The 26,304-nt window shown below is 42.8% G+C and overlaps 2 protein-coding genes across 8 annotated transcripts in view; both read right to left on the bottom strand.

Annotated features, from left to right (window-relative positions):
* Positions 1 to 18,267, bottom strand: part of pcnx1 (pecanex 1) — a 59,644-nt gene extending 41,377 nt beyond the window's left edge. For all 7 annotated transcript variants that reach the window (XR_013963151.1, XM_080751232.1, XM_080751233.1 and 4 more), the window contains exons 1-6: positions 17,965 to 18,267; positions 13,583 to 13,797; positions 10,789 to 10,894; positions 9,178 to 9,214; positions 6,714 to 6,782; positions 4,637 to 6,406 (exon numbers count right to left, since the gene is read on the bottom strand). Coding sequence is in view for 6 of the 7 variants with exons in the window: in XM_080751232.1 (XP_080607358.1) it covers positions 4,637 to 6,406; positions 6,714 to 6,782; positions 9,178 to 9,214; positions 10,789 to 10,894; positions 13,583 to 13,797; positions 17,965 to 18,117 (2,350 nt within the window). In the remaining variant the exon portion in view is untranslated. The remainder of the gene's footprint in view (positions 1 to 4,636; positions 6,407 to 6,713; positions 6,783 to 9,177; positions 9,215 to 10,788; positions 10,895 to 13,582; positions 13,798 to 17,964) is intronic.
* Positions 18,268 to 19,048: 781 nt separating this feature from the next.
* On the bottom strand, positions 19,049 to 25,227 carry med6 (mediator complex subunit 6). The gene is made up of 8 exons (XM_080750474.1): positions 25,188 to 25,227; positions 24,163 to 24,319; positions 21,747 to 21,838; positions 21,324 to 21,406; positions 21,035 to 21,143; positions 20,663 to 20,778; positions 20,528 to 20,555; positions 19,049 to 20,167 (listed from the first exon to the last, which is right to left on the bottom strand). The coding sequence occupies exons 1-8, from the start codon at positions 25,207 to 25,209 to the stop codon at positions 20,037 to 20,039; spliced, it is 738 nt and encodes a 245-aa protein (XP_080606600.1). The 5' UTR covers positions 25,210 to 25,227; the 3' UTR covers positions 19,049 to 20,036.
* Positions 25,228 to 26,304: the final 1,077 nt, after the last annotated feature.

Genomic DNA, 26,304 nt, shown 5'->3' with positions numbered 1-26,304 from the left:
CAAATACATATCATTTTGGGGGTCCTTCACATGAAAAGGTCTGAGAACCACTGACATAGTAGTCTCTCAAGAACAGACTAACTGAGCTCCAGTTAAGTGAAAAGGACCTTTTCTTTGACGATGGCCGGCCAGATTGCTGACATAGAAACATAGGTTTTTCAAAAAATCTTAGAAGGATTCAAAAGACACTTAATAGAATCGGGTCAAAATTCAAATTGTCACGATTTTTCAAAAATAGCAGATCTGCAAGCTCGCAGCGCGGCACTCGGTGCCGCGCTGTGAGCTTGTATATCTGCTATTTTTCAATAGTTAAAGCATAAAATAATGATACACAAAATCTGTACCCGTTCTGAATGGGTAAAGACTCTTGTTCTCTGATCCACACAAATGTACACTTTTACAAACGTTTGTTTGTTTTGCTTAACCACTTAAGTCTTTATTTTGATCACGGTGTGACAGGGTGTAACCCTGCCTGGCCTAGGACCAGATCCTGTCAGAACCTTCTCTTCTGTCCCTATTCCAGTCTGTCTCTTGGCTTTTTCAATAGCCTGCTTCAATAAAAGAAAACAAATATTACGGTGAATGGACTGCCCATTCTCCTTTAAAAAAAAGAAGAAAATGAGGGGGAAATAAACGTGTAATAGACACGCGGGCGGAGGCCCCTTATGAGAGGGTCTGCTGTTTGTCTAACCTTAACACAAAGCGCACACTGTCCCATCATGCTAATGGTGAAACGCACTGGGAACGCTGTGCCTCGGTCAGGCCCGTCACTCCATGGAAACTCACCATGGTCACGCCAAAGGAGCAAGGCAGACAACGTCTTATTCAGGCACTCAAGCACACAGTGGCAACAATGGGACAAAACCTGAGTCTGGACTTAGGCTGTCACGATATGACATTTTACATGACGATTAATTGTCACTCAAATAATTGGCAATTAACGATTTAATTGTGTTTTTGTCGTTGATAATTACATTTCTGTTTGGCTTTTAGGCTTTGACGTTGTACATGGTAGATATGACACATAACCTAAATATACAAAGAAATTACTGACATATTTGACAACTTACTACTTAAAAAATAACTTTGATAGTGGAAATAGCCGATCTACAAGCTCACAACGCGTCGCGATGCGACGTGTTGTGAGCTTGTAGATCTGCTATTTCCACTATTTTTGACATGGACACGATTATGACGATTATGAAAAATAATCACGATTATGTCAAATAATCACGATTAGACGATTATGTAATAATTGTGACAGCCCTACAGACAACGTCTTATTCAGGCACTCAAGCACACAGTGGCAACAATGGGACAAAACCTGAGTCTGGACTACACCCAAACCAGCCGGGAAATTTGCGCAATTATGGTCATTCAATTATGATGGAAAGCGCAGTCATTCAGTGACACAGATGTGACCTGTGGTGACTAAGGAGCTTACAATAGAAGCGTGTAGCATCTACAGCTATGGCTATGAATGCATTGTTGTCTTTTCTACCAGTCTAAGTCCCAAAATTGTTAAGTCATCTTGCATTGATTTACACATCAATATTAAACACTTAGACCTTACTACTTAGCCCTCTTTTTTCCCCTCTAGAGAAAATCTCTTTGCTGGAAATAGCCGCGATCTGCAAGCTCTATGTGTCGCAATGCATCACATTGTGAGCCTGTAGAGCAGCTATTTTCTTCTGAAAGTTTGCCACAGAATAGGGATGCAAGTTAAGGGTTCATGTGGTTAACCACTTAAATACTGAATATTTAGTTGACATGGTTCTAAACTATGTCCGCTCTTTCCCCCTCCCTCTACTCGAAATGTCTTTATCAAGATCTGAGCTACAAGCAGAGCTCACTATATCTATATACTGTATACTATTTTGCACATACATTTACGGTACATAAGTTTAATCTGAGGGAAACTGATTAAAAGTAATAAAAAAATGCTAATAGACAAGGCTTGCCAGAGAGGCAAGATGAAGGAGAGCCACATTGACCAAGAGTTACTGCATTCCATCAACTACATCAGAAGCATGTAGTTTCCACATGTCCCAATACATCATGTAATTTGTTTTCAGTATGAAATTAATTAGCAATAACAATTCTATGAAGCATAAAATATCACTCCATCAATTTTAAATTTGCTGTCTTTACAATGTGTAATTGAGGTGTTCCATTGTCAATGAACAATAGCAGGAATGATGTGAATCTAGAGAGGGCAGTGTGCATACCACACGATACTATCAACTGAGAACTAAGTATGTAGAGAGAGGAATTTAAATGGTTAAAGGGGAGTTTCGGTCAAAAACGACTTTCCTACCTTTGAAATGATGATCCAGGAAGGCTCTGGGCTGATCTGTGTGTTGTTTTACCCAAAGCAGCATTTTGTTCATTTATCGATTTTCTCCCCTGCACCCCACGGCTCCAAAACGGCACCTTTAGGGTCGTACCGTAATCCGGTTATTATTCTCGCTCAAAATTCACTTTTCTCGCTCGGTCTCAGTCCCTCATACTGTAGTTAGCATATCCGAGCTACATCAGCTCCTGGTCGCCGCCATGTTTGTTTACTTCAAGCTCAACTCTCAACTCGCAGCCCAGGAGAGAAACACTGGGAAATCCCTAACCCGTTGGGAAACGCACGTTCACGAGCTGCTGCTGCTGCTGCTGCTGCTGCTCTCACAGCTCCACCTCCCTCCCCCACAGCCTGTTACCGGTTGAGGCAGACAAGAGGCTACACCATACATCACTCTGCAGACTTTGTCGACATAGTTACATCTTTTTTCTTTGGCTAAGAGCATTTTTGTGTTTTATTGTTCGTCGCGCGTCGGGGAGTCACGCGATACAAAACGGGATTTCCCAGTGTTTCTCTAGTTGGCCTGAGTTCAGAGTTGAGCTTTTTGTAAACAAACATGGCGGCGACCAGGAGCTGGTGTAGCTCGGATATGCTAACAACAGTATGAGGGACTGATACCGAGCGAGAAAAGTGAATTTTGAGCGAGAATAACAACCGGATTACGGAACGACCCAAAAGGTGCCGTTTTGGAGCCGTGGGGTGCAGGGGAGAAAATCGAAAATGGAACAAAATGCTGCTATGGGTCAAACAACACCTGGATCAACCCAGAAGCTTCCCGAATCATCATTTGAAAGGTAGGAAAGTCGTTTTTGACCGAAATACCCCTTTAAACCCTAAAATAGGGGCGTAACAATATTGTCGTTATCGCAATATTGCAACAACAAAATGTCTCAATATTATGGTGGGCCTGTCGAGGCATCTATAATAAGTATTCAGTATCCATGCATGCATTCCAGTATCCATGCATGCATTCACGCCCTTACACACTCAAAAGATGTGGCAGGCTTGTGTGTCAGCTGTTTTCGGTGAAAGACACATGCTACCAGCTTTGTATGGTATATGGACTGCATTTATAAATTGACTTTCTAGTCTTTCTGACCCTTCTTTCAACCTGCTCATCAGAAGCAGTTAAGGGTTCAGTGTCTTGCTCAAGGACACTTCAACACATAGCTGGGGATCAGACCTGGAACCTTCTGATTCAAAGACGGCCACTCTACCTCCTGATTATTAATTATTATCCAACTATTAATTTACGGAATGTCTGTCCGCCATCTGTCCGCATGCTGACATCACTGATACTTAACAGTGTCACCACTATGGTAACAGCCGCATGCTGAAACAATGCCCAACTGACATCACTACAGTGCCCAAATTTGGAGATGACATGGCCTGGACACGGAACACCATATGGGCATAAAAGAGAGCCAGACAGACAGGCGTATTGCACAACTGGACATCAATGGTGACTATTCTTCCCAACAGGCACCGGTCTGGGTTATCCAACATTACTTCTGAGACTCCTACATTCAATCCCTCAAATACTGTGCACACCCCCGGGCACAGGACTAGTTATTATTAGTTTTTTTGGTATCATTACATCCCTAATCTGAAAGCATTTTCATTCTCAATAATTATGAACTAAGTCCCTATGTTTAATGCTTACAACGTGAAAATATTCCACTGTCTTCAATCAATACTATTTATCACAAGAAAATGGAAGGCAAAATTGCTAAACTTGGAAGCAAGGCCAGCAACCAGACACATACTGTTAAAGAGCCAACCAATGTAATCTATCTCCACCAGAAACAATAGAAATCTACAATAGAAATCTGAAGGTCTATATTTTAATCCATGTTCAACAAACAGTGCAATGCAGTGTATGTTGCAAAACGATCACAGTTAAATATTGGAAGGACAGCACAGCGCAAAACATTAAGACCATTCACATGCATTTTAGATTTTACGTGTTTCAAATATAACCGTTTCATCAAACAATAAGCGTGCACACAGGAATCAGTGTTAGTTAGTGCAGTGGTTCAACATTTTCATGTCTAGGGACCCTCAAACTGATATGTGCTTGGTCGCGGTCCACCATCTGAAGAGACTTTGAGCCAGGGACCCCCGTAAACATAAAAAAAATTTGCTGGTTGGCCATTTTTGAACGGCATAAGTATGAAATAGGGTTAAACTGGTTAAACTGATTTTGATGCTATATGAACACATTTTGCTGGGGACCCCCTGGTCCCCGGACCCCACTTTGAGAACCACTGTGTCAGCGGTACCTACCCCGCAGGGAGCTGGAGGTGACATCCTGAGGCTCAGTGAAGGCTGCCTGGCTGGGCAGGCTGTTCCTGGAGCGAGTGACCGACTCCAGCTGGGAGGCCCGGCCCAGCAGGGATGCCGGGTCAAGAACCTCGCCTTCTTTGGCTTCCAGGTCCGACTTGGAGGTGGTGAGGGGCCGGGGCGCAGCGGGGGCACCCAGGCGGTTGGGGTCGTTAAGGCAGGCCGCCGTGCCACTGTCCAAGCTCAGCACTCTGGCGTGTGTTTTGGCGCTGCCTGTGCTCGGGGTCCGTCGAGAGGCACGGCGTTTTGCCCCCGTGCGGCCTCCCCCTACTCCTCCTCCCTCGCATCCCATCACAACTTTGGAGGAAGAGGAGCAGGCCGCAGCGTGGGCTGCAGTGTGCTTGGCTTTGAGGGCGCGGTAGCGGCCCTCAGGGGAGTGGCAGGAGTGGGAGGTGGTGCTGGAGGAGCTGTCGGTGCTGAGGTGGTGGGCGGAATGGAGGCTGGAGGCACAGCTGAGCTCGCTCTGGTCACTCGAGTCTTCCTCGCCGCCTGTGCCCCCAGCAAACACAGCGCTGTGGGGCTTGGCCATGCCCCGGAGGGACATGTAGTCCCGGTGGCGGCTGGCATCGAAGCTGCTTGCCCGTTTCTTGCCCGCTCGCCGGCGGCTGCTCCTTCCCGCCTCCCCTCGGGACGAGGAGGACCGCTGTGCAAGACAGGCTGACTTGGGCCGCACGTCGTCTCTGTCCCGTTCTCGGACAGGTGTCATCACGGCAGCCGAACCATCGGCGCTCATCCTCATCCCAGGCTCATCCTGGCATCCGCAGGGCTCTGTCGGCTCCTGGGCAGTGGCAGATGTTGGCACTTTTTCAGCAGGCTGTTTGGCCATCAGCTCATTGGCGTGAGGGTTTTTGTTGGCTTCCCGTGAGGGTAGGCCGCCGGCGAGACCTCGGGCACTGATGCTGCCGAGGCTAGAAGTCCTGCCGCCGACGGGTATGGCAGAGGAGGCCTCCCCTCTGTCCCGAGTTCCCCGCTCGTCCCCTGAGAGTGACAGGAGGCTCTCCACGTGGGTGGAGCTGGTCTGCTCGCTGTGGAAGCTGCTGATGGTACTGTTGGTGTCTCGGTCCGTGCCGCTGCAGTAGCTCTCCGTGGAGCCACTACTGCGAGTGCTCAGGCTCCGAAGACTGTCGGCGCTGCGCTCTCCTCCGTGGTGGGACTTCCCACCGCCACCTCCACCTCGCCCCCCACCGCTTACATCCACCTGGTACAGACCAGAGCTGCCCTCTCCTGCCTCCCTGGAGGCAGAGCGGGCTACTCTGCGCGTTTCCTGGTGTCTCTGGTAGCACTCTGCCCCCGAGGTGGAGGCGACTGCTTGGTCTTGCTGGTACGGCTGTTCAGCCCCCTCTTTGTCTCTGTCTCTGTGAGATTTGCCTGTGTCCAATTCGCACACCGGGTCGAGGCCTCCTCTCCTGGGTGGAGGGTAGAGAGAAAAGTCTGGCAGGGAGGGGTCAGGGAAGGCCGAACCTGCTGAACTAGAGGTGCGGGGCAGGCCTCGAGATCGCAGCTCCTTCCTGAAAGACTGAGACTGCGCTGGTGCGTGAGTGTTCAGCTCTGTGTCGCCGGACGAGTGTGATTGGCTGAAGTGAATAGCAGCTGAGCTACAGAGGTCGCCCGACTCCCTGGTCAGCTCCGGAGGCCCCAGAGAGGTCGAGGGCTGCATGGAGGCGAAGGAGTCGTTGGAGACAAGGCAGTACATCTTTGGGTCTGACATCAAGTCTGGCGGGATGGAAAGAACATTAAAGGGCTTTACTTTCTTGAAAACAAGGAGTCAAGTACTTTTGTTTTTGTTTACTGCCAGATCAACCAGTATAAACATAAGACAGAACATTAGGTAAATATATAGACATGCAAAAGATGTGTACCACTGTACCCAACAATAGAAAGACACAAATCAATTAGACAGAGCCTGTTAACCTATGTGCTGAGTACTACTATGGTGCCAAATGTGACAAGTTCCCAGAGAGAAACAAATATACAGATGTCACAAAATGTCAAAATAACACTTCTTTGTGTTTGTCATTACCATGATCATGGCTGCAGCTCTGAACCAGGGTCAAGCTGAGGTCATCTGAGTTCTTCTCCACATCTCCTCCTGCAGACAGGAACAGTGTCATGATGAATGGATAGTATACATGGATACTGTTCCGTCCTTGGATTCATGAAACTTCCTCACTCACTCTGGCACTTTTGCTCATGGACTACCGAGATGTACACTAGCATCATAATTAGAAGCCTGCTTAGGGAACCTGCTGTAAATGTTTTACCAACAATATATTGTATACCGGTATTCCTCATTATATTCAATGTAGACTGACTACATACAGTATTTATCTATGCATATTCCCACACTATAGCTTAATGTCAGCCCATATCATACCAACCAGATGGCCAGGCCAGACTTTAAGTCTTTATTTAGTTTTTTTTCCCTCTCTACTTTTACCTGTATCTGTCCTGTGTTTCTTGCCTACTGTAGTGTTGCTATGATGACACCTGAATTTCCCCCACAGGATCAATAAAGATCTACCTATCATTTGCTTGTAGCTACTCTCTCCTGACGCCCCCACTTGTATGTACAGTATGTGCCTGTATGCATATTCTGAATCTGGAGGTGTTCATATTATACAATATACAGTTCATTTTTATTTGGTTATTTTTACACATGTTTACACATGTTTTTATTCCTGCTAAATGTCTTGAGTTTTAAATAAATGTAACTTGACAAAACTTGCCTAATCATGTTTCTCTGTCCCACTTTCCTGTGTCTTTCACTACCCTATGTAAATAAAGCAGTTGAACAGTGTACAGTGTAAATATTAAGACAAGACATAAAATGATCATAAATCAAATGGTATACAAAAAGAGAGCACTCTTGGAGATACCCTAAATATTTGGATAACATGAGGCCAACCTTTGAAGAACGTGCTCTCCCAGAGGGATGCAATACAGTACGTTATTTTGAGTTACTGCTTGTTTTGTGATGGACATTGTGAGTAGATGTCAGCTCTCTGGGGAAGAGGATTAAAAAGCCAAAACCCCAGCAGAGCCCTTGTTCTACTTCAGACCACTTCCTGTCATTAGAAACTGCTGGTTAATTAGAATGGCATCGAGCGGCCTCACTGAATAATTCACACAACACAGCCGCCTTGCTCTGAAACTCTCAGCACAATGGACCCCCAAAGCACCACTGTCAGAGACTTCATTTATTGTCATCTTCTGCTATTTTTAAATAATAAAAAATACATAAAAAGACCTCCCAGGGAACAGCTAACTCACTGGTGTTTGCAGTGTGTTGCATTGTGTGGAGCCAGCATTGCTTAGCTGTATTTAAAGTGGCAGTGTCTTGATGTGTCTAGAGAGAGGTCACGATAACAACGCTGAGTCAGAACACATCCCCTGGGCAGTGGAGGCCACAGTGGTCAGTGGTGTAGTGATCCATTTTAGAAAACATCAGCGCAATGCACGTGTGTTTCACAAGAAGATACAGACTTTTGCACTTTGTTTTTACATGCCTGTTCATTGCATGCAGTGCACTTACTCAGGGCCGAGCCAAAGGTAGAGCGAACGGTGCGGTCGCTCAGGGCCCCGCCCCTGCAAGGGCCCTGCGCTAGGCTTGGTTAATTGATTTAGTTTTGTTTTCATATTAAATCTTCACACAAACACCGCAATCTGAAGGACGGAGACAGAGCCTGTCAACCGATTGGCTGTGATATCTCCCTGACAACCAGCAACAACCAGTGAAACGCTGACTGTCCCTTCGGGCTATGGGATTTAATGTATCTAGTCTTGAGACACGTACCGGGATCAACTCGATTCAGCGTTCCCTTCCCTTCCGTTACTTATGAGAGAGTTGAGAGAGAGAGAGAGAGAGAGAGAGAGACCTCGCACAGGACTTCGCACAGGGCCCCGCATTTGTCCGGCACAGCCCTGCACTTACTGTACACGTAAATGTATGCAGTGGTGGAAATTAACTAAGTACATTCACACAAGTACTGAACTTTAGTTTGAGGTACTTTACTTCAGTATGTCCAATTTTCAACACTTTTACCTCTATTACACTACATCTAATAGGCAATATTGTACTTTACTCCACTACAACTATTTTTTTTAAACTTAAGTTGCTAGTTAGCCGTGTTGCGAACCATTGTGTGCTTGTAGATCATAAATTTTACAAATAAGATACCTTGTGAAAAGGGATATTCTGCATAATGAGTACATTTAGTTTTGGTACTTTAAGTATATCTTGATGCCAAAAAGTACATTTTGATTACCAGTCTGTTACAATTAAAAGTCTGCTAATCAAAATTTACTTGAGTAAGCATATTTCTACATTGCAGTATTGATACTTTTACTAAGTAAAGAAATGTATTACTTTTTCCACCACTGGTGCAATTATATACCTGTCCCAATTGCATGCAGTGCACTTACTGTACATATAGTAACTGTGCACTTGCATGCAGTGCAATTACATAGTTGGTGGTCATAGTTACCTTTGGCTGTTGTTGCTCCTCCATGGGTGGATCCGATCTAAAGAAGACAAAAGCCCTTCATAAGTCAAGCCATGTATTGTTAAACTTAAAATATCAAATGTCCCTGTGCAATTCCTAAAATCGTGCTCAGGTAATTAACAGCACATTTAAGGACAAATACTTCCACGAGAGTGGGGGAACAGTGTGTGTGTGTGTGTGTGTGTGTGTGTGTGTGTGTGTGTGTGTGTGTGTGTGTGTGTGTGTGTGTGTGTGTGTGTGTGTGTGTGTGTGTGTGTGTGTCTGCCTGTGACAATGAATGCAGTGTTTATACAGGTAAAAGAGACGAGTTCCAAAATAATCCTTTTGTCACAGAAAGCCCTTTTATTTGCTTCTTCAACATCATTACAGAGATAAGAGCTGGGGCTTCTCTCTCTTCTTATGTAGGTGGCAGAGCACAGCAGCTGAGCAGAACACGCCAGATGATTAGCAGCTCAAGGACACAGAGCGCACAGACTAGGAACACGGCACCCATGGGGATTCTGAGGTTAAATATATCTTGCAAAATAAAACATCTTAATAACACAGAATATTAAACCCAGAAAGCAATCTGCTGACAGCCAGTATGCATGCATTTCAAGCCAAATGAGAACACGTACACCAAATGCCCCATCCCCTCCCTCCCCTGCTATAATAAATGGACAGGAAGCTACATAAACTTCAAGTCTAAGTGTGATACGTTACACACTTACAGTAGGTTTGTGCTAATGTAATGTGTGTTACTTCTCTGGGTTGAAGTGTGAGTTGCACACACAGTGAAAAAGAAAGATTGTTTCTTCTTGGACACAAAGTTTATTTTATTAAAAAAATGAAAATGATGTAATAATCCTTTACTGATCACATAGTGGGAAAGGGACTCAAAATTAGGCGGCTTTCCGTTCAACCACAATTCTAATTTAGTTACACATTGCAATAGCACACATTCTGAGCTACAAAGAAATAAGTGGATCTTATGGACGAAAGAATGGGAGACAAATTACAAATCGAACCACTTGTTTAGATGTACAGTACAGGGTTCCCACACATTTTTACCAATTAATTTCCAAAACTTTTCCAAAACCTTTCCAGAATATTTAACCCAATTTCGAGGACTATATAACAATAATTCAGCTCAATAACAAGTCGCTTACTCCTATGCGCAATGCCCAAAGACAGGTAGTGTATGCCAGTGGTTCTCAACCTTTTCAGGCTGTGACCCCTGAAATAATCATATTTTAACTGTGGACCCCCACACTGACGAGCACTAAGAGTTGAGGAATTTTGTATAACACATTTCTATTGTGAAAATAGCAGATCTACATGCTCACAACGCCTCGCAACATTTCTGCCTCTAATATTTCACAATTTGGCCAATGTTTAATTTGTCATTTCAGAGGTATTAACAAAATCAATAACCAAAGACAATGCATAGCTATTTTTTCCAGGACCTTCCAAGACCCTTGATCAATTCCAAAACTTTTCCAGTACTGGAAAAATATTTTTCTAATTTCAAAATATTTCCAGGAATTTCATGACCGTGGGAACCCTGACTGTAAATTAGAGACATCTGTTGAGAGCTGTCATTCCTCCGTTTACCTGGTGGTTGGCATCCATGCCAGCATAGGAGTTCCTGGAACTGCAGTCAACAGGCGGGGTCTCTTCCCGGATGAAGTCTGCCATCTCAATACCCCCTCCAGGGTCCCTGTGAGGTAATACACATAGGATGACACAGCTACACATACAAGACACACATGAAAACATACACGGATATGCAGGCACACATACGCAGATGAACAGAGGCACGCAAACGCAGATATTCAATTTCAAACATGTACTATTGACACACAAATGCACACAGACGGAGACACACGCAATCACTCTATGTACTATTCACCTCGTTCAGAATCTACCATTCATTCACACAGAAAAGTGGGTTTTAATCATACCTTTAATTAAAACTCATTTTATAACACAGGCGTATGCTTTTCATGACACGTACATTTTGAGAAACTACAAAAAGGGCTAAAAGGGAAGAAAAAGTTCCTTGTAGACTTTCTCTGGGCCTAAATTTAGCCCGGACGTGCTTGTTTAACCAGTCAGTATGTCGGAAAAAAAACAAGTTGCCAGCGATCGTCTATAAATCATTTCCATATGCCAGAAAATGTTTCTTAAGAGGTCAAACCACAACACAAACATTCAAAGCAATAAAGTGCACTACACGGTGTATGACATAATATGTGAGTCTGAGCAAAGGAGACTGTGGGAAGGAAGGGAGAGAGAGAGAGAGGTAGAGGGGGAGCATGGAGGATGGTGGTATAATAACACCTTAACCACTTAAGCCCTCTAGACAAGGGATGGGACGATATGAACATTTCATATCACAATTATTGTGACCAAAGAATGCACAATATTATCGCGATAATCAAAATGCATTATCCTGGGGCGGAACATTTGCCAAAAAATAGCGGATCTACAAGCTCACAATGCATCACGTCGCAACGCGTTGTGAGCTTGTAGATCGGCTATTTTTGGGAAAGTCATTTGATAAGAGTGGAAAAAAAAAGACTGTCACTGTATCAAGTACGTATATTAGAAGTACCTTTTACCAATTATAGAGGGTTTAAGTGGTACCGGCTATGCAGCTCTGCAAATAAAAGGTGAATTGATCACAGACACAGTGCATGACGGAGGACGATATCACGATAAATTGAATCTCCGCGATACGATTATCGTGAGTGTTTTTTATCACGATAAACGATAATATCGCGTATCGTTCCATCCCTACTCTAGACTGGACCAGAGTTGGCTCCATGTCTGTACTTGAATTACTTTTTTCGTTTTGTCAGAAGTAGCTGATCTACAACCTCTACAAGGCATTGCGACGTGGCGTGTTGTGAGCTTGTAGATCTGCTATTTTTGGCTAACAAAGTAAGAACGTTCCCCCAGAATATGGATGCTGGGGTTTAAGTGGTTAATCAATTTCAACAAGCTTGTCTGCTCTACTGTAAACTCCCAACAACCTGGAATGCAACTCCAGATGTGTAGGCAAAGCTACGACTGACTGCCCCTGCGGTCGAGGGGCTCTCATTCTTGTTGCTTTTCCACCTCTCTCTTTCTCCCTCTCTCTCTCAGCATCCTGCTAAGCGCTCCCCCTGGAATGTGAAAATGAGTCACTTCTCCAAGGCCCGGGCAGTAAAAGAACCCTGGAACCTCACTGGCATTCAGCTCCTGCACAACAAGAACTAGGGACCTTTACATAAAAACAAGACAACAGCAGATTGCCATTTACAGCTGGCCTTGACTGTCTAATGTGGAAGGTGAGGTATTGATTTGCTCTGTAGCAGGCTTTATTCTCCTGCGCCATGACCAGAGGACAACCCTCTGACACCAGAAACTCAACAGATATTTAAACTCACAATTAGATCACCATGTAAAGTGACTTGACTCACACTGAAAAAATCCACACTTGTGCTCCATTTAGGACTTCACAACCACTGATTAGAGATCTAATGCACAACACTCATATACAGCCTGTTTACACAATACTATAAGAGCTGTCCCATTATCATCCTCTTAGCAGCTTATGACTTCTCTGAGTCTGAACTCACTTTTGCTTCACGGAAGTGTGTTTTCAAGTACCACAAAGAAAAATTAAAAGAAATCACTAAAAGAAATCACTGCATTGTATTTTATTTTTATTTTACTAGAACAAGTCCATCTGCAACTAAACAATTGTGTTGCTATATACTGTACATAACTGTGTTCCCAGCCTGAAGGGTAAAAACACAAAAAGGAGTTAAATATCGGTAGTAGTGATGTAATAAGTATCACTTCAACACATAGGTCTTGCTCACAGTTTGTGATAACTCAATGTCGATGGCACTTAGTCCAATCTTGCACTTTGTAAAGCACTCTGGATAGAAGCGTCTGCTAAATGCCTAAATTGTTATATTTAAAAATATATATATCCAGGCTCAATGCAAACACCAAGTCATTCTATTTACTACCCAGCCTTAAAGGCTCTGTGACGACTAGGGCTGTCAGCCTGTCACGATATGACATTTTACATGACGATTAATTGTCACTCAAATAATTGGCGATTAACGATTTAATTGTGTTTTTGTTGTTGATAATTACATTTCTGTTTGGCTTTTAGGCTTTGACACTTAACCTAAATACACAAGAAATTACTGACATATTTGACAACTTACTACTTAAAAAATAACGACGCGTTGTGAGCTTGTAGATCTGCTATTTCCACTATTTCTGACATTTTTCAACATTCACGATTATGACGATTATGACAAAATAATTGCGATAATATCAAATAATCACGATTAGACGATTATGTAATAATTGTGACAGCCCTATCTGTGACATAAGACCTTACCCTGGGCCGTTGCTGTCCTCTTGGCGGGTGGGGCTGCCATCGTTGACCCCCTCTGTGCCAATCCTGATGCCCTCTGTCTCCTTGGCCCGGTGCTCCACCACCTCCCCCTCATCCAAGGCATAATGGAGGCGGTAGTTCACCGTTTTCAGCAGCAGAAACATGACAGCAATCACCCCGCAGTAGATCCCCACGATCACCATGGTCGGCGGGAGGGCCTGGATTGGAGAGAATTTGATTTGTACAGTTTAAGCATTTTGGTTGAGGCTCCCATCCAGATCAACTCTGAAGAAATTGTTAATTCTGCATCTCATCTCAAGGAAACTTTTGATAGGACTGTCCACTTTTGCTGCATTTCCAGCCCAGTGGTTTTGGAAATAGCAGTGAAGCCTCAAATGATGGGTTACCTGCCAGTGTGATTAAGAATAAACAAACATTCTACATCCATAGTAAAAAGGTGCCAGCATTTGGGTGGTGGTGGGTGTCAATTCCCCTGGTTATACGATCGTCTGGTCTCTCAAACCACCTAGATCACCACGCTGCCATGTTCACAAATCAGAGTCAGAATCCCTTTAATTTGTACCATGTACAGATGTTTGTTTGGGTGACATTGCTCCAAGAACATTTCAACACTGGTGTTATGACATAAGAGCATCCTGACACACAAAGAGTACAGGAACAGTAGGACCTCAAATTCAGAGCAACCCAAAAGCACACGCTGAACTGTTCTTCTTAGACAATTTACCTTCTAAACAACATGAAGTCAACATCATTTGTCAACATGGAATCAAGAAAGATTTTAGAATGGTAAATAGGTAAAGACCACCCACACTGTTGAGAGTTCCCCTTGAAAATGTCTACGTCTTTTGTCAACAGTGGATAGATAGGATGACTAGCAACAACTGGGGGCATTTTAACTGCATAATCACAGCAGCTGAGACAAAAAAGACAACTTGAATCTCTATTGTTTATCAGGAAATATCAGTAAAATACAAGTTGTGATGAATTATAGACCTTGTCAGTGTGTTGCTAGGAACAGCATGGCAGATAGTGATATGCACAAACACTGCAACAGGAAATAAACTTGGAATGTTTATGTTGTCATGTTGTGAATTTGACCTTGCAGTTTATTAATCAGCTACAGTGTCATCATTCAGGTGCTCATCTGGCAAACCCCAATGTGCTTTAACTCCTTTTTCTGTAAGCTTGCTGCTCAAGAGATACCAGATGCATTAATAGCGGCCAGAGGTGTCGCACCAAATTCTGGGCCCTGGGTACATGAATGTTCTTCATTGGGGGAGGGGGTTTAACTCATTTAGACTGGGAACACATTATTTTGTGCTTTAACTATTGAAAAATAGCAGATATACAAGCTCACAGCGCAGCACGGCACCGAGTGCCGCGCTGCGAGATTGTAGATCTGCAATTTTTGAAAAATCTTGAAAATGTTTGCAATTTTTGACCTGATTCTATCCATGTCTTCTAAATCCTTCTAAGGATTTTTGAAAAACCTATGTTTCTACGTCAGTAGTGCTCAAACTATTTCATATGAAGGACCCCCAAAATGATAAATATTTGGCCACGGACCCCCATCTCAAAATATTTAGTTCCAGGGACGCAAGGACCCTCCAGAAGCAAAATTTGAGTTACTTGTAAATGTTCGCTTAAAAATACACCAGTAAAGCCCTTTGCACACAGGCGCGTTTAACCGCACGGATAAAACGGACAATATAATTTTTTGAAAAGAAAACAATGATTCTCTATGACCTCATGCACACCGGCTCCGAATTAGCCGTGCGACGAGTGGCTGCCGCCGTGCGTTTTTTTCTCGATCGAACCCAGTTCGATTCGTGCGTCTTGTCGCATGCGGTAAAAAACTCATCACCCCTTTTATGACTCCTTTTTGGATCCGCAGCGCCGATTCCGCACAGCCTTGCACACCAAATCCAATGCGTTTTATTCATGCCGCAAACGAAAAAAACGCAACTGTCCTGTGTGCAAAGGGCTTTAGACTCCCTAATCGGGAGATAAGCGACCGTAGGTCACTTATCTCCACAAATAGAGCAAAAATGTGTTTTTCCAAAATCTTCCTGAGCATGTTGATGACATGAGTGTAGACATACTGTGTAGTGATTTTCGTGATTTTAGGGCAAAATCTGAATCGGCCTCATGGTGGCGCGAGAAATGAGGGGTGGGGTCTCCGCGCCTCCAAGGCGGACGAATAGGTACCGGCCCCGGCTCTCCCGGTCGCTCCTAGCCCGAGTTACGGCATTTTATGTGAGCTGCAGTGGCAGGGGGTCCTCCACTGGGGGCGCCACCACTTTTGCATCCGTTCTGGAGCACCAGGAGTGGGTGGTCCCCGGGAATGCCCCATGAGCAGCCCCGTTGGGGTGGTCATTTGGTAATTTTTGCACATGTGCTCATTTTTTACACTTGGGGGTCCCCGAGGGAGCTGGGGGTCCCTGGAGCTCCGGGGGTCCTTGGAGGTTGTAGTTTGGCAGGTAAGGAGTGTGTGTGCAAAATCTGGCATGGATCGGGGCAACGGTTGCGGAGATATGAGCAGGGCAAAAGTGTGACGTGTGACGTGTGTGACGGACGGACGGACGGACGGACGGACGGACACCTCGAGCAGCTTTCTGTAGTAAGTGCGACGACCGTAGGTCGCAATAACATTTCATTCAGATTTGCACAGTCTTTTAAAAAATATCAGTTCTACAAGCTCGCAGCGCGTCACTCAGTACCACGCTGTGAGCTTGTATATCTGCTATTTTTCAAAGGCCCCTTGCACCCTAGTAACTCAGTCCCACTCCCCCCCCCCGCCCCCCCCCCCCCCCCCCCCTTGTGACACCCCTGATAGCGGCCACTATCAGCACCAGCTCCACTCAAACATGAGCCTCAATTAAACCAAAGAGCCGACCCATGTATTTATTTCCACTCCGGAAATAGGACAGAAGCCACAGTCATATTTGGAGCATTAGTTTAGCTTCTAATATAAGGAGTTAGTATATGGGCTATTTACTTCCCAGGGTACATTTATAGAGTCATATAAAACAGATGAATAACATCGCTAACGCTCAGCTTTGTTGCCCAACTCTATAGCACACTGATAGGATCTTTCAGTTATAGTCTCAGATTTTTAGGCTGCCAGTAAACAAATACTAGCCTACAAATCACAAAAGGTCAGCTATTGTTGTGCAATATCACTAGTTGAAGGCTAGAAAATGTAGACTATTATGTACCATTGTGCAAAATGATTGTCAGGGGCCCAAAACAAAGCAAATCCTCCAATCTTCTTGTTCGTTTTTTTAAATCATGTATATGACAGTGTAATAGACGTCATTAATAAGCTGCTGTTCATATCAACATAAGACATTATAGTGTAACTATGATGGTCTCTCTAACATTGGCAAATCAGGTCGGACAGGCGGCGAAAATGATACGATAAATTAGAGAAAAATAACAAATCTTTGACTAAACTACGAATATAGCCAACGTTCACCCGTTTGGAGAAAAAAGAAGAAAAAAAAACCTAAACAATAACATATTTGAAACAAAAGAGCCCCTTAATCCTATAGTTGGTGAATGGGAAGCTTAAAGAGAGATACACCAAATATATATAACGTGATAATTCGCTATTCTAAATCATATTTTTATGTGAATGCTGTCTCTGACCTTGTAGTTTTGTAAGGGAAAAGCGGTGAGATTGAAACATGTAATGTTACATTTGTCACATGAAACGCTACATTGTTTCCGTTGTTCTCGCGACCATTAATACAGTCGGGCAGCTAACAGTGGTGGAAAAAGTACTCAGATATTTTACTTAAGTAAAAGTATCAATATAGAAATACTCGGTTACAAGTAAAGGTCCGGAATTCAAAATGTAATTGAGTGAAAGTACAAGCATCAAGTATTGTACTTAAAGTACCAAAAGTAAAATGAGTCATTATGCAGAATGTCCCATTTCAAGTTTTCAAATACATCTTTTGAAAATAGCTGATCAACAATACAAGCTCACAAGATCGGCTATTTTTCAAATGGCCAAAATGTATATAGTTGAAGCAGTTAATGTATGTTTTGTAATAATAATCAAAAAGTAGGCCAAGTAAATAATGTTCTCAAATGAATGTAGTGGAGTAAAAGGTGCAATATTTGGATCCGAGATGTAGTGGAGAAGTAAAAGTATTGGAAATACTCCAGTAATGTACAAATACCTAAAAAGAAAATGGACTTAAGTACAGTACTTAAGTAAATATACTTAGTTACTTTTACACCACTGGCAGCTAACGGGCATGTTGCTTCTTTCCTTACGACCAGAACAGTAAACCGTCCTCACAGATATATTATATAAACATGTTTCATAAAGCGGTTCAAAGGATCCCACTCACCATGTACAGTGTGAAGGGGAAACAGAGCAGGAACAACCAGATGTACAGATGCAGCGCGTTGACAAACGTATTCTGGTGGGGGTCGTAGTACCAGCCGCCCGTGATAGAAGCCCAGACCCCTTGTCTGAGGATCTGGAGTGTTTGAGACCCCATGTTTTATCCCCTTCGAATCTGGACTAACAGAAACGACGAAATAAACAACGGGGTTGACCACGAAGGCTAGTCGTCGCTGATCAGCATGACGACAACGACGAGCAGCGGTGCTCTGTTTTCAGACACTGGCCTGAAAATCCCCACTGCAGCCATCTTCTCCTGTCTCTGCAGCTACTGCTCTGCTAGCCAGCTGGGGCACTGTGTTTAGACCTCCACGGAGAACGCTCCTATCCCACCACGCCCTGCGAGACACTTCTTCTTCGTGGCTCGTGGATTTAGGTTACTTTTATTTTATTTTTTAAACAAAATATCACAGTAGAGAACAGGATAAAAAGCAGCTGTTAGATTACTATACAAATAAGGAAAATAAATTACAAAAATAAAATAAATACGCTTGAGGTTATAAATGTAGGCAATAGACTATATTCATCAGATTCTTCTGGTTTTCATATATTTAGTGTTTGTACAATGTTTACTACTTTCTTCCAATCCCTAGTGTTCACATTTAACCTCAAATTCAGTTATTTTATGCTTTAGGCTATTGTACCCAACTCTGAATTGTTTTTGCAGGTTAATCTGATTTTAGCGCAATGTATAGGCCTATATCCATTCATATTCATTTAGACACGTTGCAATGGTGCAAATTTTAAACATAAATCATATAAATGTAAAACCACGATGCGTCGCAAACTGAGGGAGAAAGTAGAATTTGATTCATATTAAATACAGCCTAGTAGTGATTAATTGGATACAAACGTAGGTAGATGGCGACCTCTTGTGGTGATTGTGATCTGCTGTCTACTGTTTACTAAAAGGGAACTAGAGTAGACAGATAAGCAATGTATCATAAGTAACTACACAACCGGTAGTGCTTATGAGTCATGAAGGCTACATCATCACGATGATTTCATACCAAATTAGATCAAATATATACAAATGAGATGCAATTTATTTGAAATTATTTAAAGAAAACTGTCATGAACACATTGCTTCCGACTGTTACAAAAACAAAATGTCATAAACATTTTTGTTTTTTATACAACACATACATTACAAAACCAGTGAAATCACAGTGCTCCAAACTATTAACAATATGAGAACTACATCTCAGTTGGTAATAATGCACAAATCAAAACGACATATAGGTATTTGATGTTTAGTATTGCAATTCATTTGAAAATAATAAAGTAAAAATAAGTTTTCAATGTTCAACTTCCTGGTACATCCCTTAGTTACGCAGGCTGGGAATGGAAATGACCTCTGAATTCATTACCCCAGAAAGATCCTGCTGATGTCAACAGTAAACTGATACTGGCGCTGAAGTCAGCATATCATCCAACAAAAAAAAGCCCTTCATTAGCAAAAACGATGGTTTCTGCACATGGTCTTAAAATGTCCACTTGCATCAATTACTTTAGTCCCGTTAGCTATGCATACTTGAAATGTATGAGTTGCCAAACTTTATTGAGAGTACAAGACTAAGGTTACAGGGTAAAAATAATTCTGGCACCAAGACAGAACCGACAGTTTTTGTGCCAATTTGTTCTAAGCATCTTGAAAACCAGTCAACAAAGTTGCAGTGCTGGACATTCTGGACAACATGGCAGCCCACTCAACAGACTGTTCAACTGTTTAGTCACGTTCTGCAAGCCTGCTTTTCCTGCTGGCCACCCTCTCAAAAGTGGGGAATGATCGTGACTATAATGTTGCTCATCGATGAAGTCACATCTGATCTTTTTCCCACACAGTAAAATCATCAGTGTTAATTTACCCATTTGTGACTCAGAGAATGTACGAATATAAGCAAATGGACATTTAGAGGTCCATTTGGTTATATTTAGTACACTCTCTGCGTTAAATTATCACTCGAGATTTTACAGTGCACTGAACCCCCACTCGAAGCGCATGAGGAGTGGTCATCACTGGAGCCTTGCTCGTTTCTCAGGGGGCGGTTTGCTTGGAGGCCCTGGGGCTGAGGACTTGGTGGCTGGTTCCCTCTCCTCTTGTTTCACTGTTTCAGCAGGTGGTTCAGGCTCCTTCTTTACCTCAACTGCAATGCAATAGAATTATAATCGTGTTATAATCCATGACTTATGGAGTCACTTTGGAAATTAGACTGGGAGCCAAACGTGTCTGTCAGTTCAGCAAACCTTACCCTATTCAAACTGGGAATCAGAAGGGGATTGTTTCGCTACCATAGTATGTAAATAGGAACATGAGTTGGATAGTAAAAATAATTCATACAAAATTGTTGGACTACTGACAGGGGGTTTCATAAGACAGACAAAATTAGAATTTAACTCTTGGGAAATGTTATCAAACTGTACTGAGCAGCGGTTCAAAATGACCATGGATTAAGCAATTATATGTTCTGACTAGAATGTGAATGAAGCACTTTAAAAGGTCATACCTGGAATAGGCTTCTCGCCAGGTTTGGGCTGAAAGTATAGACAAAAACACATTAATTGATACTGGTTTTAAAAACTAGAAAGAAACTATATAAAGCAAATTAAATTCACTTTTTTCCTGTCATTGCAACACATACCTGGTAAAATGTTGGGGGAAACTTTGACCTGAGGTCTAAAAGGAGAGTGTCGACACGTTGTCTCTGAAACAGCGAACTGGGTTCTTCTTTCTGCTTAGATTTTGGTTTGACCTTTTCTGTAGAAAAACACGAGTTTAGTTTACTACAGCATAATTGTTATTCTCTAATGTATTACCTGGGTTACCATTGACAATAATAAACAAAACATTAAACAAAACACAGAGACCCACAAGCCCACAAATAGGATAATTAAAAGTGTCAGTAGATTCTCACAGCACATACAGTGGGTGATGGGTGAAAAATAGAAATACATGAAAAGGTCATCAAAACAGCATACAAGAGCCCACTAGAACAACCAACCCTCAAGCTAACCTTTCTCCTCCTGGTCTTTGAAATGCCACCAGTAGCCTTTGGAGGGGTGGTAGCGACAATAAGACATGGCCTCATCGAAAGCAGATTGTATTCCATGGACAGCAGAGAGCTAAAGGATATAGAATGACATAAGTCAGCTAAATGAAGAATTACATTTGTTAATAGGCGAGTGCATCATCCTTATGCAGCTAAATGAAGAATTACATTTATCAATAGGTGGATAATCCTTATGGAAAGTGTGTAACTAATCAAATGAATGGTATGGATGGAATATATAGCAAGCTCTTACCACTCTGGAACCAATAACTGTTCCCAGGTCTGGTGCCTGATACACCACTCCTGCTATGATGTAGTAGTCAGACAATGGTATCACTGAGGGTGGATACATAGAAGAAACATGTCAAATTAAAGCTTTGAAAATAGATTTAACCACTTGAACCCTAGTGTCCTATTCTGGGGAGAATAGTTCTGGGAAAATAGCTGATCTACGAGCTCACAGAGACATGTTGTGAGCTGTGTTATCTGTATCTGTCTGTAGAGGACGCACTCGCACCAATCACAATTACATGAGAAGATAGTACACCGGCAACAGTGGCAGAAAATAAAGGACAGACAATCTGGATCCAGTCCCTCTGCATTTATACATGGTATGTGCTGTACACAACACATTGGGCATCAGTGATTAATGAATTTGCTGTAGCTGCTCGCTCACCTTGGTTAGGTGACTGTCTCTGCTGCTTACGGATGATATAAAGAATTGGTTCCTGGGCATGAAGAAGAATGTACTCCACTCCCACCATTTGACTGGGGGGAAAATCAGAAAATGTGTTTTTGAGCAAGTTGCTGCCTGGAAAAAATTGTAACTTTCAAGAATCATATACCTGGTTGCTTGTTTCTCTCTCACAAACAAAACCTGGCAACACTGGACAACAGACAAGTCAGAGATGTGTTTATCTTAGCACAGAACGCTAACATGCAGGCTGCAGTGGACACAGTGACACATATGCTGCTCATGATTAATTGCATTATGTAGCGCAATAGTTTGGATGTGTGTGGCTGGCTACCAACAGGGAGGGAAACATCGGAAAAGCACTGTTGATAACACGGAAAATAGACGCTTCGCACGGATAATAGACACTTTCGCAGACATTTTTAGCGCTTTAGCGCTCCTTCAGCAGCCTTTGCTATAGATTTCGGCACTTTTGCAGGAATAGTTCTGTCTTCTTTCACTTTCTCCCCCCGTTAAGCGTATGCATTAATCTGGCCATGCTTTAGCATAATGAGAGTTTGCACGCCTTGTAGATTAGCTGTTTTCAAGTGAGCTCACGTAGCCACTGCTTTTACAGTCTATGAGCCACTGACTGCACGTTTGTTCAGTGTGTGTGTGTGTGTGGAGGGATGGACTTGGGAGGGAGGGAGCTAGAATGAGATAGATCATTATTGTTACTCAAAATGTGCACCTGCCCCATACCCGAGGGAAGTAGGGGTGCTGGAGGTGCGGCCGCACCCCCTCCCCCAGGTCCCACCGCACCCCCTACCGCCCCTCCCCAAGGGGGTTGGGAGGAAAATAAAAATAAATATTCATATAATAAGAAAATTGCACCAGTGGCATGTAGGGGCTATTGGCTACTTCTATTTCCAGGACAATTTCAAAATAAACATGTTGAATGATCGATTGTATAGATGAAAACGTTAAAATAAAGACTCTTGTTTTGAAATGCACTTCTGTGCAGAGAGGAAATAGCTTTCACAGGACGCCCCTTTAACGGTCGGCCACCTCTCTCGTCCGTGCGCACCGTGCGTCATCATGGACTCGTAGTGAGATAAACAACACAGGCATATTAAGGAATATAAACAGATTCAGAACACCAAGACAAGACCATGTAGGCTATGAAGGCATTAAACATCGTCCTCTGCTCCTCTCATCCTCATACCTGGTGAGTCGTGGCTTAGAGTTAAGCCGACATCATAGTCGCCTGGGCGGTGGAAGGCTTTACACCGCGGTGTAGTCTTTTCGAGTCTTTTTGAGTCATGAAACTACAACGTTACGTCATTCCTCGCGGTGGAGAGCTTTACACCGCAAGTCCCAACACATCTCTCTGTTTTTACTATCAGACAGACAGGCTCTACACCTCGTTCACTGATTGATCGACCTGGTCGGAGTTTGCGTCTGAACCAGAGGGAGGCGGGGGAGGACTTCACCGTGGGCCCCGTGACTATGATGTCCTGCACTTATTTTCTGACTTGCGGTGGAAAGCTCTCCACCGGTGGATAGCTCTCCACCGTACACTCTGATACGGCCTTTAGAGTAATGATGGATGCTAATGCTGCTGGCTAATGGCTACACTGTTTGGGCTAGTGGCTATGGTGAAGCAGAACCACTGTTTCCAAACACTGGTGTCGGGACCGATGCGTGGGTCGCGTCGTCACGGACACATTGTATGGGTCCTGAAAATAGCCGATCTAGAAGTTCACAACGCAGCTAGTCGTGAGCTTGTAGATCTGCTATTTTCACTACTCTACTATTGGGTCCCCTAACGTTTAGTTTCTCTTGGTTCACGGGCTAAAACGTTTGGGAACCATCATGCTTGCTGTAGTAGACAGTAATGTAAAGTAACTATGTAGATTAACTGAAAAGCTTTTGGAACTGAATGATTATAATATATGAAACTGGTGTTGTCTGTCTGTTGGTATCATGTGGAGAGGTAAAGGGAAAGTGTAGTGTGCCGTTACCGATTGTGTTACATTTAGCAAAAAAATAAACTGCAGAAAGCGATAATTTTCGGCGCGCGCTATGCGCGCGCGTCACGTGCACGCGCGCTCCGCGCGCGTGCATGAGGAGCGCGTGACAGCACCCCCTACGGTAAAATAGTTCCCGCGGCTATGACCTGCCCGGTCGGGCAACCCAGTAGCAAACTTCACCTGCCCGACCTTTTTTACTTGCCCCGGGCAGTCGGGCAAGCGTTAGTGTCAACCCTTATATACTGTATATATATGTATATATGTATGTATGAATGTGTATATATATATATATATATATATATATATATATATATCATAATATTGTATCTGTATTCTTGTTCAATAATAAATCAGAATAATTATTAAAAATCATATTGTGATCTTACTTCAGATGTTCCAGGGTTAGCCGTTGCATCTTTACGACCTCATTATTACAAGTTCGGTCATAGAATGGGTTGCTTCTCTCCGAAAAATAGTCCAACACATTGCCAGGGTTGAGAATGGGCCAGCCACTGTCAACCCAGGATATCCCAAGGAGGTTATCTGTCAGGAAAACGAACAAATACAACAAAACATGTTGAAGGACAAATAATGTGAACTTGAACTTTTATAATTGTTGATTCCGTTTTGTACACGATTAGCAAGGGAAATCTGCTGTGGGAGATCATTGTTGCCTAATACGCTTTATCATTTCTCATAGCACAAGTCGTGTTCTCTAACAAGTTCGTTTAGAGTCTGCGAAAATGTCGCTCTGGATGAAAGCCTAAATTGAATTGAATTTGATAGAGGAAGTTTCTAAAATGTGTAGCCTTGGATCAAGACTATCATAGAAGTATTTTATTTAACTATTTTCGTAACTATGATTGATTGATTGATTGATTGAATACTTTATTAGCAGTTCGCATAGGAAAAGCACAGGACAGTACAGTTCATATACAAGGTCTACAAATAGGATTAACCCAAGAAAGCACAATGCCTTGTTTACATTGGGGTCCTTTGCACTCAATTCATTGATACAAAAGTAAAAGTAAAAAATGAACAGAATTTCAAGACAGAAAGTAGCTCATAACATGTCTACGGAGGATTGTTTGGATGTATGGGCTGTCAATGGTTGGTGTTGCAACTCTAGATTCACTTTACTTGAGTATAATTTTTAGTATTATTTGAACTTTACTTTATTTCAAATTTTTAATAATTAGACTTCTTCTACTCCACCACTGGTTTACACCACAGAAATGGCGGCGGCGCTCTGTACAGGGGAGCTCTCAGGAAAACGGTCTATATTTAGCCGCTTCTTGTTTTCCTCGATAGCTACTTAAATAATCTGTCATATCATCATATATTATTTCCGAAATAAAACCTGCTGTAATAATACGTTTGCATTCAAAACGTAAACAATGGAATCCTGTACCTCTCAAATCCACAGACGCCATGATGTAAACGCGTGATTCCTAAACCCACCAGGCTTGAGTTAAGACCCGCCTCGCGGAAACGCGAGGACTTCCAGGAGTGGCTGAAATCCCTGCCTGACACATGGAGGGTGGATAAAGTCAGAGGCATGAAGACTTGTACTTGAGAAAAGCCTGCATTTGCACAATGCACAACTATTAATTTCTCACTAGAGTGCTCAAAATAAACTGTGCTAAAAAAAACTTGAAACTGACTTAATTGTACTGTGCTTAATAAAGGGAAAACTTTGTAACTTTGCTAAAGAGAAAAACGTACCGAGCTATTAATTTGTCACTACTGTGCTCAAAATAAAAACTCCTACTGATTATCAGTTAATTTGTTATGGTTTGGATATGGCGTTGGGCCTAATATGCGTGTATTATTGTAATGGATCAGTAGGTAGTAGGTACTTTGCACTTGAGCGAGCAGCACTAACGTTCATGGGCACTTTCATACTTGAGATTATCGAGAGGAGGCGGGTCTTAACTCAATCCTGGTGGGTTTAGGAATCACGCGATGTAAACAAGTTGTCGCAGAGAAATGACGTAGTCATTATTGTGTCGCAGTTTGGTGGTGGTGGTGTGTGTGTGTGTGTGTGTGTGTGTGTGTGTGTGTGTGTGTGTGTGTGTGTGTGTGTGTGTGTGTGTGTGTGTGTGTGTGTGTGTGTGTGTGTGTGTGTGTGTGTGTGTGTGTGTGTGTGTGTGTGCGTGCGTGCGTGCGTGCGCGTGTGAGCAAAGAGGAATTTGTGATTTAGCTTGTCACCTTTTTTAGAATATATAAATATATTTACAATAGCCTATTACACGTTATCATATTATATAGGCCTATTATATTTTATCTGGATACGGTATCTAGCCTACTTATACATTTTCCTACATATTTATTAATAAATATTAAATATAATATAATGCCAAGCATTTAAATGCACCTGATTCTCTCACTTTGATGTTAGTAGGCTAGGCTATACATTAAAAATGACCTAAAATGCCTCAATATGGGAACTATGTCAAACAAACAACTTAGAGGAATAAATAGGCCTAGTTCACCCCCAAAATGTATTTGTTTCTATTGGTTGCTCA

Source organism: Nannobrachium achirus (assembly GCF_963921795.1).
Source record: "Nannobrachium achirus genome assembly, chromosome: 20".
NCBI classification, from domain to species: Eukaryota; Metazoa; Chordata; class Actinopteri; order Myctophiformes; family Myctophidae; genus Nannobrachium; species Nannobrachium achirus.
This window is presented reverse-complemented; position numbering and strand designations above follow the sequence as displayed.

Bases quoted from the DNA above. Each gene is read 5' to 3' on its own strand.
- med6 (XM_080750474.1), bottom strand. From the start codon at position 25,209: ATGGCGTCTGTGGATTTGAGAG. The intron at 21,407-21,746 runs GTGAGCGAGCAG...ATCCACCCTCAG, and splicing joins GAGACAGTCACCTAACCAAG to TGATACCATTGTCTGACTAC. The intron at 20,779-21,034 runs GTTAGCTTGAGG...GTTTTTCTACAG, and splicing joins CAAAGACCAGGAGGAGAAAG to AAAAGGTCAAACCAAAATCT.